This window comes from Pristis pectinata, chromosome 20, assembly GCF_009764475.1.
Source record: "Pristis pectinata isolate sPriPec2 chromosome 20, sPriPec2.1.pri, whole genome shotgun sequence".
NCBI lineage: Eukaryota > Metazoa > Chordata > Chondrichthyes > Rhinopristiformes > Pristidae > Pristis > Pristis pectinata.
Window position 1 is genome coordinate 24,417,888 of NC_067424.1, and position 14,507 is coordinate 24,432,394.

General features: G+C 37.2%; 1 protein-coding gene across 2 annotated transcripts in view; it reads right to left on the reverse strand.

Moving 5' to 3' along the window:
* Positions 1–14,507, reverse strand: part of LOC127580759 (leucine-rich repeat-containing G-protein coupled receptor 6) — a 235,453-nt gene that overhangs the window by 33,057 nt on the left and 187,889 nt on the right. For both annotated transcript variants that reach the window (XM_052034588.1, XM_052034589.1), the window contains one exon: positions 14,244–14,315. In XM_052034588.1, coding sequence (XP_051890548.1) covers positions 14,244–14,315 — 72 coding nt within the window. The remainder of the gene's footprint in view (positions 1–14,243; positions 14,316–14,507) is intronic.

Consider the following 14,507-nt stretch of genomic DNA (forward strand, 5'->3'; position numbering starts at 1 on the left):
TGGAGGAAACATGATCAGTGGAAAAGGTGAGGAGTGGAGATTAGGATGAAAGATATGGGGAGAAACAAAGAGAGTGCTGTGGCTGGAGGTGTGAGGAATTAATTGGGGGCTGAGAGGACAATTTTCTGACTTTGTGAGTTATGTTTGCTCTGAGCTTGTCTCCATTGTGGAACTGCCTTCTGTCTCCCTGCCTTGTATAGCAGGGCATTCCTCTTCAATGCTTAAAAAAAATCTTCATATGTAGGATCTTAATGGCTCTTCATATGAAGTGAGGGTTTAACATTACCTGTTCGGAAATGTTCCAAAAGAATTACCAAAGGAAATGATAAGCATGTTGAACAGGATATGTGATAAGGTATTTACTCAGCTAAATAAAGTTATTTAACAGTTGGAACTCCAGCACCTGGCTGGTGCTATCTGCTCAATGTTTTTTTTTACTGAAAAACAACACCCTTCTTTATTGAATGTTTTATAGACAATAGTGAAGAGGTACTTGGCTTGGGCAACAAGAATTCTTATCAGACTGGAAAACAAATGTGTTAGTTAACGGTAGTTACATTTTCTAATTAAAATTAGAAAATATTAATAGACTGGCATTGTTGTTGGAGGAAATAGGAGACTTTAGTGTCTACAGAATAAGTTTCCATTGCAGCCACTTGAATAATTTCTAACAGATTGATTTCAAATTCCCATCACCTTCTTATTAACTATTTTCAAAAATTAACTATTTCATGTATCAAGGATAACTGAAAATACATCATCTGTGAAGCTTCAAATGCTAAATTACAACAAAAGATCTGCAAAAATAGAGAGTCAGTAAAAGCTCACCAAGTTGAACTCAACAGCAAGCATTGAATAGAGGGAGTACCTTGATATCATTGTGACTGATTTACTGGTATATTCATCTCATAAAATTAGGCTAGGGACAATCCAATGTTTATTTTTCAAAACAGCTAATATCTGTCTTTTCATGTTTTAATATTCATTACACTTGAAACAACAAATTTGTAAACCATTATACAATAATTAAGAGAATACATTATTAAGAGAATAAATTGGGTTTCAAAATCTGAGGTGATTTTTTAAAAATTATTCTCCTAAAGCTTATAGTGGGAAAAGCTGAATACGTTGAAAACAGAAACACTAGAAGCACTCAGCAGGTCAGGCAGCAACTGAGGAAAAAGAACTGGACTTAACGTTACAGGTCGATGACCTTTTGTCAGGACTAGGAGAGGGAGAAAGTAAGTTCGACTTGAGGAGGGGATGGTGGCAGGACAAAGTTGAATGTATTTTAAGCTAAAGAAAGTTACATTCTGAAAATGATTTCAAAAAGGGCATGGTAACATAGTGGTTAGCGTAGTGCTATTACAGCGCCAGCGACCTGGCTTTAATTCCCGCTGCTGCCTGTAAGGAGTTTGTACGTTCTCTCCATGTCTGCGTGGGTTTCCTCCGGGTGCTCCGGTTTCCTCCCACATTCCAAAAGACATACAGGTTAGGAGCTTGTGGGCATGTTACGTTGGTGGCGGAAGAGTGGCGACACTTGCAGGCTACCCCCCAGCACATTCTGAGCAACACAAAAAGATGTATTTTACTGTGTGTTTCGATGTACATGTGACTAATAAATAAATATCTTATCTTGTCTTACCTTACACACCTTATGATTTATACATTGCACCCTATAGTCCTTTCATTGTACCAGCAAGTTTCCATGCTGGGTTTCTCCTTCCTGTGTTTTGATGCATTTTGCTGAAACCATCTCACTATCATATGAAAATTGCTTGATTCTCAAGAGTAGCGAAGGTTGAGAAACCCATTATTATGGTATATCTTAGGCTACAGAATTTTCCCTGGACTATCACATTTGATAAAAAAGGTAATTTTCAGGCTTTGAAGAGAGAGACAAAAATCAATTGTTACCCTTCTGTCATGCATGGCAAGATTTATATGCACACTGTTTTAATAAGCGCTACTTTTGATAAAAATTTCAGTAAAAGCATTTACTTTTTGTTAGTAAGTTTACAGAGACTTATAAAAGTGAGCATGATGTTGTAATCTCTACATTGGTTCAATGTATTCATTGTCTTTTTTATTTCGCTGTCTTCAATTTTGTTTATTCACTTCTCTTAATTATTTGTCATAATTGTGGAAACATCAAAGCTTTTATTTAAAAATAAGTGCTCAACAATTTTTTTTATCTCTTAGAGTTGGTTGCAATATTTATCTTAGATAGACTCCTGTACACAATAGACAATGGATGCCTTTAATAATGTTTTGCAGTGCTTGCCAAATTTACTATTAGTACTGCAAGCCTATTGCAACAGAGGTGAGTCATATTTGAAAATTATTGGCAGTTGCTATGAATTCCTTGTAAGAGGGATTTATCCACTCTAGTTGTACAAAGAGTAAGAGTTGCATATTAATTTATAGAGTCACGTCCAAAAATTGTAAGGTTTGCTGTTCATCAAAACTATAGTGAACTCTACTATAATTTAACAAAAAGAAATGTAATATATGAAAGACAAAACAACTCACAAATTAACCTTAAGGGAACTTTATTTTACCAGACATAAGTACGTGTGTATTTCATCTAAGAAAGCGAACTCTTAAGAGTTGCCAATTGAATTTGTGGTCAAAGGAGATCCTCATGATGTTGATGGTGGGGGAACTCAACAATGGTAATACCAAAGCATATCAAGGGTAGGTGTGTAGGCTCTCTCTTGTCAATGATGGTCGTTGTCTGGCATGAATGTTACTTGCCAGGTAATGACCATCGCCCATGCTTAAAATCAGCCCATTCATCTGTAGTGTTTAGGTATTGCTGCCTGCAAGCAAGGGCTGCTTCATTTCCTGAGCAATAGCAAATGCAATTGAATACAGTGGAATCATCAGTGAATATTCCTGCTTCTGACGTTATAATGGAAGAAAAGTTATTGATGAAGCAGGAATCAAGTGTTCTGTGAGAGGCTATCAATTATATTTAGTTATGGATGATTATCATGTGCCAAAATCCTTTTCTTTCCCTCAAGAAGACAAGCTACTTTATCCTCTTTTCTTTAGCCAATGTTTTTCTCCATGAACAAAATAAAAACTACCTACTTATATCTATGTGGGTACATATCAGATATGTTGAGAAAGAATTCACTTATCCCGCTGAGCAATAAGTATTTAAAATAGTATATATATATATATATATATATATATATATATATATATGTATGAAATATTAATATTCCTTCTTCATTTTCACAAAAGTAACTTCCACATGTTTGAACCATACAATATTTTCAATTGTAGTTGTTGCCATGCAACTGAAACGCATCTAAATATTTGTATACCTTTGATCTATACAAAAAAAAGGAACACATTAAAAAAGACAGTGATTTATTATCTGCTTCTTTTTGCTGTTGATATTGAGTTGCTAAATTTTGTGCCAAATCTGGAACATAAAATCAATTGATTTTTCTTTGTAAGTTTATCTTTGGATTGAAAAGGCCAAGGGATCTAAAAATTACATAAGGAGCCTGGTAAAAACATCATTAGGAAACTGAGATGTTCCAATGTCTATCATTTGATATAACAAGTGTACCAAGACCGATGAGTAATTACTTGATTTATTAAACCAAGGAAAACTGGCTTAGATCACTCAAGGACAAAATGTTTGCTTTGATAAAAGACCTTGATTAGTTAACTGTAAACATCTTTTTCTGAATAAAGGGGAAATTATCTGACTGCATTCACAGCAGGGAACATTGCAACACAAAAGTTGATGCTGGAAATGTGAAAGCACATTGAATTATGTATTAGTAATTTAACGAAAGGCTGAGTGGGCATATGGGAAGTGGGGCTGGTCACATCCAGTGCTTGTCACATCTGGGGCCCTGCATTTCTGGTTGAGTTTCACAGAACCAGTCCCAAATTATATTGACGCTGTGCATTTCAGTGAGGTCATTTTTGGAATCCAATCTCAAAACGGATATTTAGATGGATTAGAAACATTTTAGGGGGAAGTGATCAAGTGATGGAAACTGATAAAACATGAAGACTTAGTTAACAACATTTATTTATATATTCCAGAAAAAAATGTTGTCTGATACATGTCTTCAAAATAATGAAAAGCACACACGAATTTAAGTTGGCCAAGAAATAAATGTTGAAAGAATATTTATTCCTCATACATGAAGGGACCAATGGAACAGACTAGTAGGAAAGATGGTTGGTTCTAGTTCACTTTTTTTGTGAGAAGGTACTTAATTGCTATATAAGGAGACTAGATATTGAGAGACATTAATGGCGTCACTTTATTTGTCTAACACAGGTGGGGAAAGCTACAAACTATTCTTTTAAAGCTTCCAGGACAGAATGTGTTCAATAGGCCATATAGACTTCTTTCACTCTGAACTTCTTTATGCACTCATTTTATTAGTAGTACTATAGTCAGTGCTTTCCTGAGTCTCCTGTGCTTCTCCCTCCCAGGAACCTTCCTGCACACTTTCACTGAACAGGAGACTAATTCCATATTTCTCATTGTAAGTTGTTTAATGGGAATGCTCCTTGCTTATTTTGATCCTCCATTTTGTTTCTGATGCCTTGTGGCTTTAGAATTAAACTGACAATTGTCACCCAACTTCTTACTTCCTAATTTGTCCTTTTTATCCTACTTGACAATGACCATCTCTAAAGAACTTGCCTTCTCACACAGATTTCTTAAAAAATATTGCCAATGATTCAATTTCTATCAAGAATAAACATTAATGAAAATCAGGCACTCACCAAGTATACTAGCAAGTGTGCAGTTTTGTTCTGAGTTTTCTATGCATTTGGCATGCTAATAATGGAGACCAGACGGACCAGGACATAAAAAATGACATCCAGTAAAGAATTTCATATGCTTGGATGCCATTCTCGTAATTTTTGAACATGCATGTGTTGCCCATTCTGTTCATAGGCAACCCATAAAGGGGTCATAATGCCTGTTTCTGTATAAAGAGGTCATAAACCAGAACAAGAAATACGAGGTAGCTCAATCAATTACCCCAACAATCACCCTTCCCATAGTCATAATCCCTTTCCTCTTCCCAAGCTTGCAACCCTCAACTGGCACAAACTCCCCATCCACAGATCTGATCAATCAACTTCCTCCTTACCAACAACAGAAACCTTCACAACCATTGACCCCATCATGCTTGATTGACAAACTTGTTGCAGCAAATAACTCACAGAACTCACCCATGATAAAAGCACAACAATTAATCAAAACACACCTGAAGGCAAAGAATGTCAAATGATGAGGATTTGTCACTATAATAGAAATGTGGCTGCAGCTTTGCTGCTACTTTTGTGTTAACTTTGTTACATCATTGACATGAAATTTGGAGAGTCAGAGGAGAGTCACATCTTTGATTTGATTCCAACACTCTGAAGTTAAGAGATGTGAGATTCCTGCTCAAAATAAACTCATCTGATCCTGGTTGGATTTTTCACTAAATGAGAGAAATACCAAATAATAAGTGGAAGAATTGTCAAAAAACATGTCAAAAGCAGCATATGATGATATTTTAAAAGTGGGGCTACAAATGTATGCAAAAGCTTTTTTTTTAAGATATATGTCTAAGTACTCTTTACTTTGAATCACAGTCATACAGAGTATGTACAGAAAACATGACAAGACACAAAGAGATGACAGAACATGTGCATCTGTTTTACTTAACTCTCTAATTATACTGTACATGTGCTTATGCATCATATATCCATTAACATACTCATTAATGTTTGAGGAGGGACTTCCTCAGGATGGTACTTTGATAATTGAATGTTTTGTCACCAAATTAGCAAAACTAAAATGTGAAATAGATGACAAGATGCAGGGTGTGACACAGGATTGGAAGAAAGAGTTCAAGTTCAAAGAAGTATTTGAAAGGAAGTACAATGCTTGTGAATTCAGTGCCCTACGGGATGGGAAGCCAGTAGAGGTCAGCAAAGATGGGCATTACACAGGAGTTGCTGATTGATCAGTTCATGTCAGTGTTTACACTCTGTTTGAGCAAATAGTTCTAATCGCTTTTATCCACCCTGTTCCCATATCCCTTCAACCACTGTTCCTTCATCAGTCTGTTTAATCTAATCTTGAATGTTTGACATAGTTCCTGCTAAACCACTAACCATAGAAATGAATTCCAAAGCTACAGAAGGATGTGTAATTGAGGAAGAAAGATTTTGATGCACAACAGATTCTTGCAGGCAACAGATTTTGGAGAATTTGAAAGATCTGCAGAAGGGAGTTCAGGAGTTTGGGAAGGAAGCAATGTTACAGAAGCAAAAACATTCAGTTGTATTGATTGATAGTATAAAGGCATTGATTAAAGTTCTGAGTCATATAGACACTTGGATTGCATACTGTCTATTTTGACTAGAATAAGTGAAATGGGAGGGGAATGGAATCAAAGGCAAAAGCACTGGGATATTTGAGATAGCTGAACTAACTAGTTTTTGTTCTCTTGATGATCATCAAAATACCTGAGTCACCTTTAAGGTGTCAGATAGAAGTTCTACATTACAGTGTTTTAATGAAGTACTCTTATAATAATTTAGTAGGTGAGATAATAAACTGAGACACAACATTAACATCGGGTGGGAGTGGTGGGGTGCTGGTAAGGAATTTTCGATGTTTTGGATTGAAACCCTGCATTAGGACTGAGTGGAAAGGGGAGGGAGAGCAGTGGAGTTGGAAGAGTTTGTCTGCTTCTACCTATCACCCATCTCCTCTGTCTCCCAGCTCCACCCTTCCCCTTCCCCTGCATGTCTCCATATGTCTGTCATCCTTCACCCCTCCTCAGTCCACCAATCACCTAGAGTCATAGAGTCATAGAGTCATAGAGCACTACAGCACAGAAACAAGCCCTTCGGTCCACCTAGTCCATGCCGACCTGATCTTCTGCCTAGTCCCATCTACCTGCACCCAGACAATATCCCTCCAAACCCCTCCCATCCATGTACCTATCCAAACTTCTCTTAAATGTTACAATTGAACCACATCCACCACTTCTGCTGGCTGTTCGTTCCACACTCGCACCACCCTCTGAGTGAAGAAGTTTCCTATCAGATTCCCCTTTATAGTTCACCTTTCACCCTAAACCTACAACCTCTAGTTTTAGTCTCATCGAACCTGAGGGGAAAAAGGCAGTATGCATTCACCCTATCTATACCCTTCATAATTTTGTATGCCTTTATAAAATCTCCCTTCATTCTCCTGTGCTCCAAGGAATAAAGTCCTAACCTATTCAACCTTTCCCTATAACTCAGGTCCTCAGGTCACGGCAACACCCTTGTAAATTTTCTCTGCACTCTTTCAAGCTTATTGGTATCTTTCCTGTAGGTAGGTGCCCAGAACTGCACACAATACTCTAAATTCAGCCTCACCTTGTGCAACCTCAACATAACATCACAACTCCTGTACTCAGTGCCCTGATTTATGAAGACCAATGTGCTAAAAGCTCTCTTTATGACCCTATCTACCTGTGATGCCACTTTCAATGAATTATGGATCTGTATTCCCAGGTCCCTTTGTTCTACCTCACACCTCAGAGCCCTACCATTCACTGTGTAAGTCTTACCCTGGTTTGTCCTCCCAAAGTGCAACACCTCACACTTGTCTGCATTAAATTCTATCTGCCATTTTTCAGCCCATTTTCCTAGCTGGTCAAGATCACGCTGCAAGCTTTGACAGCCTTCCTCGCTGCCACTATGCCCCCACCTACTGGCCCCTGACTCACCCCTTCCCCTGTCCTCTTTATACTAGCTGTCTTCCCTCTCCCATTCTTTCCTGATGCAGGGTCTTGACCCAAAACATCAATTCCTCTCCCCCCACAGATGCTGCTCGACCCGTTAAGTTCCTCCAGCAGTTTGTTTGTTACTCAACTGAGATCTTGTTTACACCCTCAATTGGACAAAAAAGATTCCAAGACTCTATTCTGAAGGTGATCTGAGGAGTTGTATTTATACCAATATTTATCCGTCAACACTTTGTCCAATCTTGATCCTGAGAAATGTTGTCAGTTGTGTTTGGGGCTGCCAGCACTTCCCTCCATATATTTCAGGAAGTTCGGGGCTTCCAGGTCAACATAGATGTCCCTAACTTCCTGTCAGGTGTTCATTGAGATTTTTTTGAGCATAGTCCACCACTGAACTCCACATTATCCAATGGTGGAACTCTAACTTTTTGCAGTTTCCCAGCAGTTCATGCTGGAGAATTTGCCCCTTGAATAGTGACTCCATTCATTCCAATGGAGAGGAACGTTGCAAAGAAGAAATGTAAGTTTTGGGTAATTCATATTTTATTGAATTAATTGAGATAATGTACAATTTTGTTTTTAATTGTTTATATGTAAATTTGCTCTATTTTTATCTTTTTAGTTCAATAATTTTAAAGTTGTACAATAATTTGAATAAATTTAACAATTTTTGAATGTTTCTGAATGTCAGTAACCACCACAAAAAAACAGACTAGGCCAGTGAATATGGCTTCGCCAGCATTTAAGTGGGTTTGGCTGGTTCTGCCCCACTATATGATAGCCTTTATTTCAAGAAGTTCCACTATTTGTGCAGAGTCTTACCAAGCCAGTATCATTGTGGATGAATAACATTATGATGCTGAAGGGAATCAGCAGGCCAGGCAGCATACGTGGAGAAAAGCAGGCAGTCAACGTTTCAGGTCCAAACCCTTCTTCAGGATTGAAGATAGGAAAAGGGGAAGCCCAATATATAGGAGGGAAAAGCAGAGTAGTTGTGGAAATTGCCACTAGAAGAACCACTAAAGGTAAATGCACATAGGTGAGTGACGAATAGTGCTGCCAGGTAATTTTGGGCAGTTATCTGGTTGCTCCCACTTTGTGGGAACTTGCTGTGTGGAAGTTGACTTCCACCTTTCCTATATTACAATAGTGATTACACTTCAACCGTAAGGAGGCATTAGAACATAAGAACATATGAAGCAGGATGAAACCATTCACCCTTACGACTGTGCTGCCATTCAATAATTTTAGGCTGGTATTATGCCTCAGCACCACTTTCTTAACTAACCCCATAACCCTTGATACCCCTATATTCAATAAATCTATTGATCTCTAGAACTGAGGGCCTCTGAAACATTCCCTCTTTGTTGTTAATGCTTCTGCTTGGATAGAGAAAGCAAAAAGAAGATATATTTGTGAACTGGACAGATTTTAGGCTCCCTCTTTGAACGACAGGCATTTCTCAACTAATAATTATTCACTGCACCTTAATAATTACTTTATCTAACAACTGACTACATGCAGTTTTCATAATGTTTGAACATAAACCTGCAATATGATCCATAGATAATATTTTCTCTCCAGCAAAATGCTTTAATGTAAATAAATAAACAATTAGAAAGTCAAATTATTCTAAAAAATAATCATACACAACAGACTTGAATGTAAACACTGTTCCCTAGCAAGTGAAAAAGTAAACAAAGCTCCCTTTCCATTCTCAGCCTGTTGGAAAAGAGGAGGAATATTGGTGCTTGTCAGTTTCCATTTGATCTAATAATAAGACTTGACTGGGCAAATCATTTGAATGATGCTTGTCAAGATCAAAGGCAAATTGAGTGTTGTTCATAAGTGTTAGTACTGTCAAAGGCATTCACTGCTTTTCCCATGCCCGGAGCTGTGCATGCTGAGGTATCCAATATAATAAAAACAGCTTTATTGTGTTGTTTATCATCAGATTGAAATTTCTAATAAAACCATTTAAAAATCATTTGCCAACATTAACCTCACTGCAGAAGTAACTCATTTCCTCTGAAATGATTTGGGATGTCGTGAATGGGACTTGAAAGATGTTTAAAGAATCAGCGTTTTTCTTTATTACTGTAAAGGGGTATAGAGCTTTCACATATGACAGAGGGGATACAAAAGTGGAGGGGGAGTTGCTCTACTGATGAGGGAGAACACAATGGCAGGACTTAAAGAGGATTTCCTGGAGGAATCATCCAGTGAGGCCATATGGATAGAACTTAAGAACAAAAGAGGAGCTATCACTTTGCTGTGTTATAGATGGGAATTAGAGGAAAAGGTATATAAGCAAATCACAGAAAGGTCTAAGAGCAATAGTGTTATAGTAGTGGTGGATTTTAACTTTCCCAATATTGACTGGGATTGCTGAAGTTCAAGGGGCATAATTTGTTAAGTGCATCCAAGAGATTTTTTTTGACACAGTATGTAGTCAGGCCTACTAGAGACAGAGCAATATAAGATAAGATAAGATATCTTTATTAGTTACATGTACATCAAAACACACAGAGAAATGCACCTTTTGCGTAGAGTGTTCTGGGGGCAGCCCGCAAGTGTCGCCATGCTTCTGGCGCCAACATAGCATGCCCACAACTTTCTAACCCATACATATTTGGAATGTGGGAGGAAACCGGAGCACCTAGAGGAAACCCACGCAGACACAAGGAGAACGTACGAACTCCTTACAGGCAGTGGCCGGAATTGAACCCAGGTCGCTGGTGCTGTAATAGTGTTACGCTAACCACTACACTACCGTGCCTGAGAAAAGTCATGAACTGCTTTCACAGAAGCAGACAATAAACTTTTTCACCAGCAGAAGCATCAATAAACATAGGACACAGATTTAAACTGACTGAAAAAAAAAGCCAGTTTAACCTTAATCTTAGGAAATGAAACTGGGCAGGTGGCAGAAGTGTTGGTGGGGAGCACATTGGGAACAATTACCATAATTATGTAAGTTTCTAAGCAGTTAATAGGAAGGGATAAGGTTAGCCCTCAGGTTAAGGTCTTGAATTGAGAGAAGGCTGATTTCAATAGGGTAAGGAGATTGGGACCAGATGATTGTGGGTAAAATGACGGGAGACAAGTAGAAATCATTCAATAAAAAAAGTTAGTAAGTGTTCATGATCAGCATGTTCTGGTAAGGATGAAAGGCAAAGATGGCAAGATTAGGGAACCTTGGATTACAAAGGATATTGAAGGTTTGAGCAAAAAAAAGGAGGCATATGGAGGAAGTGTCTTGAGGAATACAGAGTGTGTAGGAGAGAAGAAAGAAATTAGGAAGGTAAAAAAGGACCATGAAATATCCTTGGCAAGTAAGATTAAGGTGAATCCCAAGACATTCTATATCAGAAGAAAAAGTGTAGCCTGGGAAAGAGGGGGTAATTGATATGTGGAGCATGGGGATGTGGGTGAAGTCATAACTCAATACTTTTCATCTATATTCACCAAGGAGAAGGATGTGGAAGATAATGAGTTCAGGGAGGTGCATGTCGATAATCTGGAGCAGGTCAGAATTAAGAAGGAGGAGGCGTTATATATCATGGAATATACTGATAAATCCCCAGGGCTGGATGAGATCTATCTCAGGTTGCTATACGAAGCAAGGAAGGAGATAGCTGGGGTCTTGACAGAGATTTTTGCATCAGAGATTTTTTTGCCACAGATAAGGTGCCACAAGACTGGAGGATAGCTAATGTTGTTCCTTTATTTAAGAAGGGCAGCAAGGATAAACTGGATAACTGTAGGTCAGCGAGCTTATATCAGTGGTCGGGAAATTATTGGAGAAAATTCTAAGGGATAGGATTTATGTATATTTGGAAGGGCAAGGGCTGATCAGGGATAGTCAGCATGGCTTTATGTGGGAGGAGTTCTATCTTATTAATTTGACTGAATTTTTTGAGGAGGTAACTATGAAGAATAGATGAAGGAAGGGCTGTAGATGTTGTCTACGTGGACTGAAGTAAGGCATTTGACATAGTCCCGCATGTCTGCAATGTCACATCAGATGATCCGAGTATTCAATATTATTATTATTATCCAAAATCCGTCAATGAAAGACCAGTGTTTCATGAAGTAATTAATCAATATGATAAGCTTTTTTTTCTAAGAGAGCTTACTCCACATGTCTATGATAATGTGAGAAAGTTTTCTTTTATTTCAGCTACATTTGTGTTTTGTCAGATTTATTTTTCAAAATTCATTATTCAAAGCTCAGCCTAAATAAACATTGCTTGCACCTTTCAATATTGTGTAGATTTGGATCACATCTTCTCATAGTCTTCTCCAAAGAAAACAATTTGTAAGCATCTATTCATAACTCAGCAGTGTTTTGTGCTCTATTTATCATTGTCTCTTTGAAGTAAAGGTGTTCAAAATACACACAATGTTCTAATCAAAAATGTTTGACACACATCCCAGATTTCAATTAGCCCTCGTGATAATAGTCTCTACTAAGTACTTACTTGTTTCATCTACTGATGTACACTACAGTAAACCTTCTACAAAAGAATTCAATCTGCATTTCTTAGCTTGTCAAACAGTCTAGTTACCTTTGAATGCTATCAGTAAATCTGCTATGTAACTTGCTACCATTAAAAAATGTAATAGTACTGTTATCAAAAAATGTAATAAGCAATGACAACAACCACTTCTGCACTTTTAACAAAGCTAAACATCCCCAGATGCTTCACAGGAGTTTTATCAAACAAAAACAGTTAAAAAGCTTCCTATTGTACATGAAATGACACATGACCAAAGCTTTGTCAAAGACATAAGGACTGACTTAAAGAAGACAAGAAAAATAAAAATGCAGACATGATTAGGGATCCAGTTCCAGGATGTTGCACCTGGGCAACTGAAGGAATAGCCACAAATGATGGAGCAATCAAAGGATCAGTGTTATAGAAGTATAGGTATCTTGGAGTGTGCAGAGTTGGAGGAAATTATTGAGAAATAATGGATGAAATCATGGAGGAATTTGAAAATAAGGCCGAGAGTTTTAACATTAACTGGGATTCTATGCAGATCTGCAAACAAAAGAGTGAGGTGAATAGGACTTGGTATTGGTAGGGACACAGGCAGCAGAGTTTTGCATGACCTCAAGTTTACCAAGAGTTGTATGAAGGAAACCAGCCAGGATTATTATTTATATATTATTGGTAAACCATATTATTAGCAGATAATATAAAACATAGGGAACAGAATCTATTTGACTGCTTTGGATTTTGCTTTTAGGCAGTCCCACTGTCATCAGCTTCTGCCTGTAATTATAAAGATAAATCGAGCAGCTGATTTTCATTACTCCCATGGACTTCAAATATCTTTCACAGGTGAATATTTATCAAGAGACTTCAGGAAATCTAAATACAAAATAATATCCTTTGGATAGGCTCAAATTAAGTTATCTCCTCAGAAACTTTTAATAAGATCAAGGAATGATGCACTTCTTCTAAAAATACTGACATTACTTGCAAACTTTAAGCTCTCTAAATCCAATGGTAATATATTAAGTATGCTTATATATAACCTTTGTGTAAAGATCTAGTTAAAAGTTAAAGTTACATGTATTTTTTTAAAAAACATGAAATGTTTCCATAAGTTCTTACTTAGAAAATCTTGGGTCACTCATGTTTCTTTGTTTGAATGGTCTGCACTGATTTGTTTTAGACAACACTGGTCATTGCTGAGTACCCTGCATGGACTCTGCATTATTGTTAACTCATTGATATTGTAGTGTAAGTCCAGGAGCATTACCAATACCAAAAATGCATTAAGATAGCTTGCTTCTTCGGTTTCTATTTTAATACACGAGAAGGATAGCTGCACTTCCTCAGACCTAACTTGCATAAGCAATTGTATTCAATTTACAAGGTTGCCTCACTGTTTGAAATGCAGAAACTTCCACTGGATACTTTAGAAATTCAATGGGTTATCTAACCAGCAAAATCACACAAGACAAAATAAAAAAATCAATATATTATGTTTATTCCGCTCCATGACATTTATGTAAGTCATTCCTTCTCCAAAAACATCTTCAAATCCAATTTAAAATCTCAGAGTTGCCATGGAAGCGGAAATAAAATAACACTAGGAAATAAACATTTCAGACAGTTTCATCAGAAGTGTTTGGTTACCAAAGCACAATACACCCCAAGTTGTTCAGATGTGCTGGAGAGATTAAGAATGCAGAATACAGAGATGAATACAAGTGATGATTTCATTGCACTGGGGCCAATTGTGTCTGTTTAAAATTTTTATGCGTTGGAAAGAGACAGGTCCTTCTCTTGATGTGAGGTGATAAGTTTGAAATTACCTTCAGCCCTTCTGTGTTTTAAGGCTGTCATTCCTAGTTTAATTTTAAGCTGCTCGTTATAACTTAATCAAAGCTAACACACTTTAATTTTGTTTATAAGGAGCAGCTACAAAGTTACTTACAGTGTTTCTAAGCTGTGGAGTCCATCAAAGCAATTCTTTCCAAGCGATTGAATATTGTTGTTGTGGAGATGCCTGTGAAAGACATTTGTGTCACATTTAGGAAAAAAAAATTAGGAGATAAACTAAAATATAACATTTTAAAGATTAAAACAATGCACATCACTTCTACTAAAGAAGTAAAAATGATATATTAAGAAATACAATACTGCTTGCTAGTCAGTTTTAAGTGATAGTGTTATTATCACTGTTTTAGTGAACACTGAT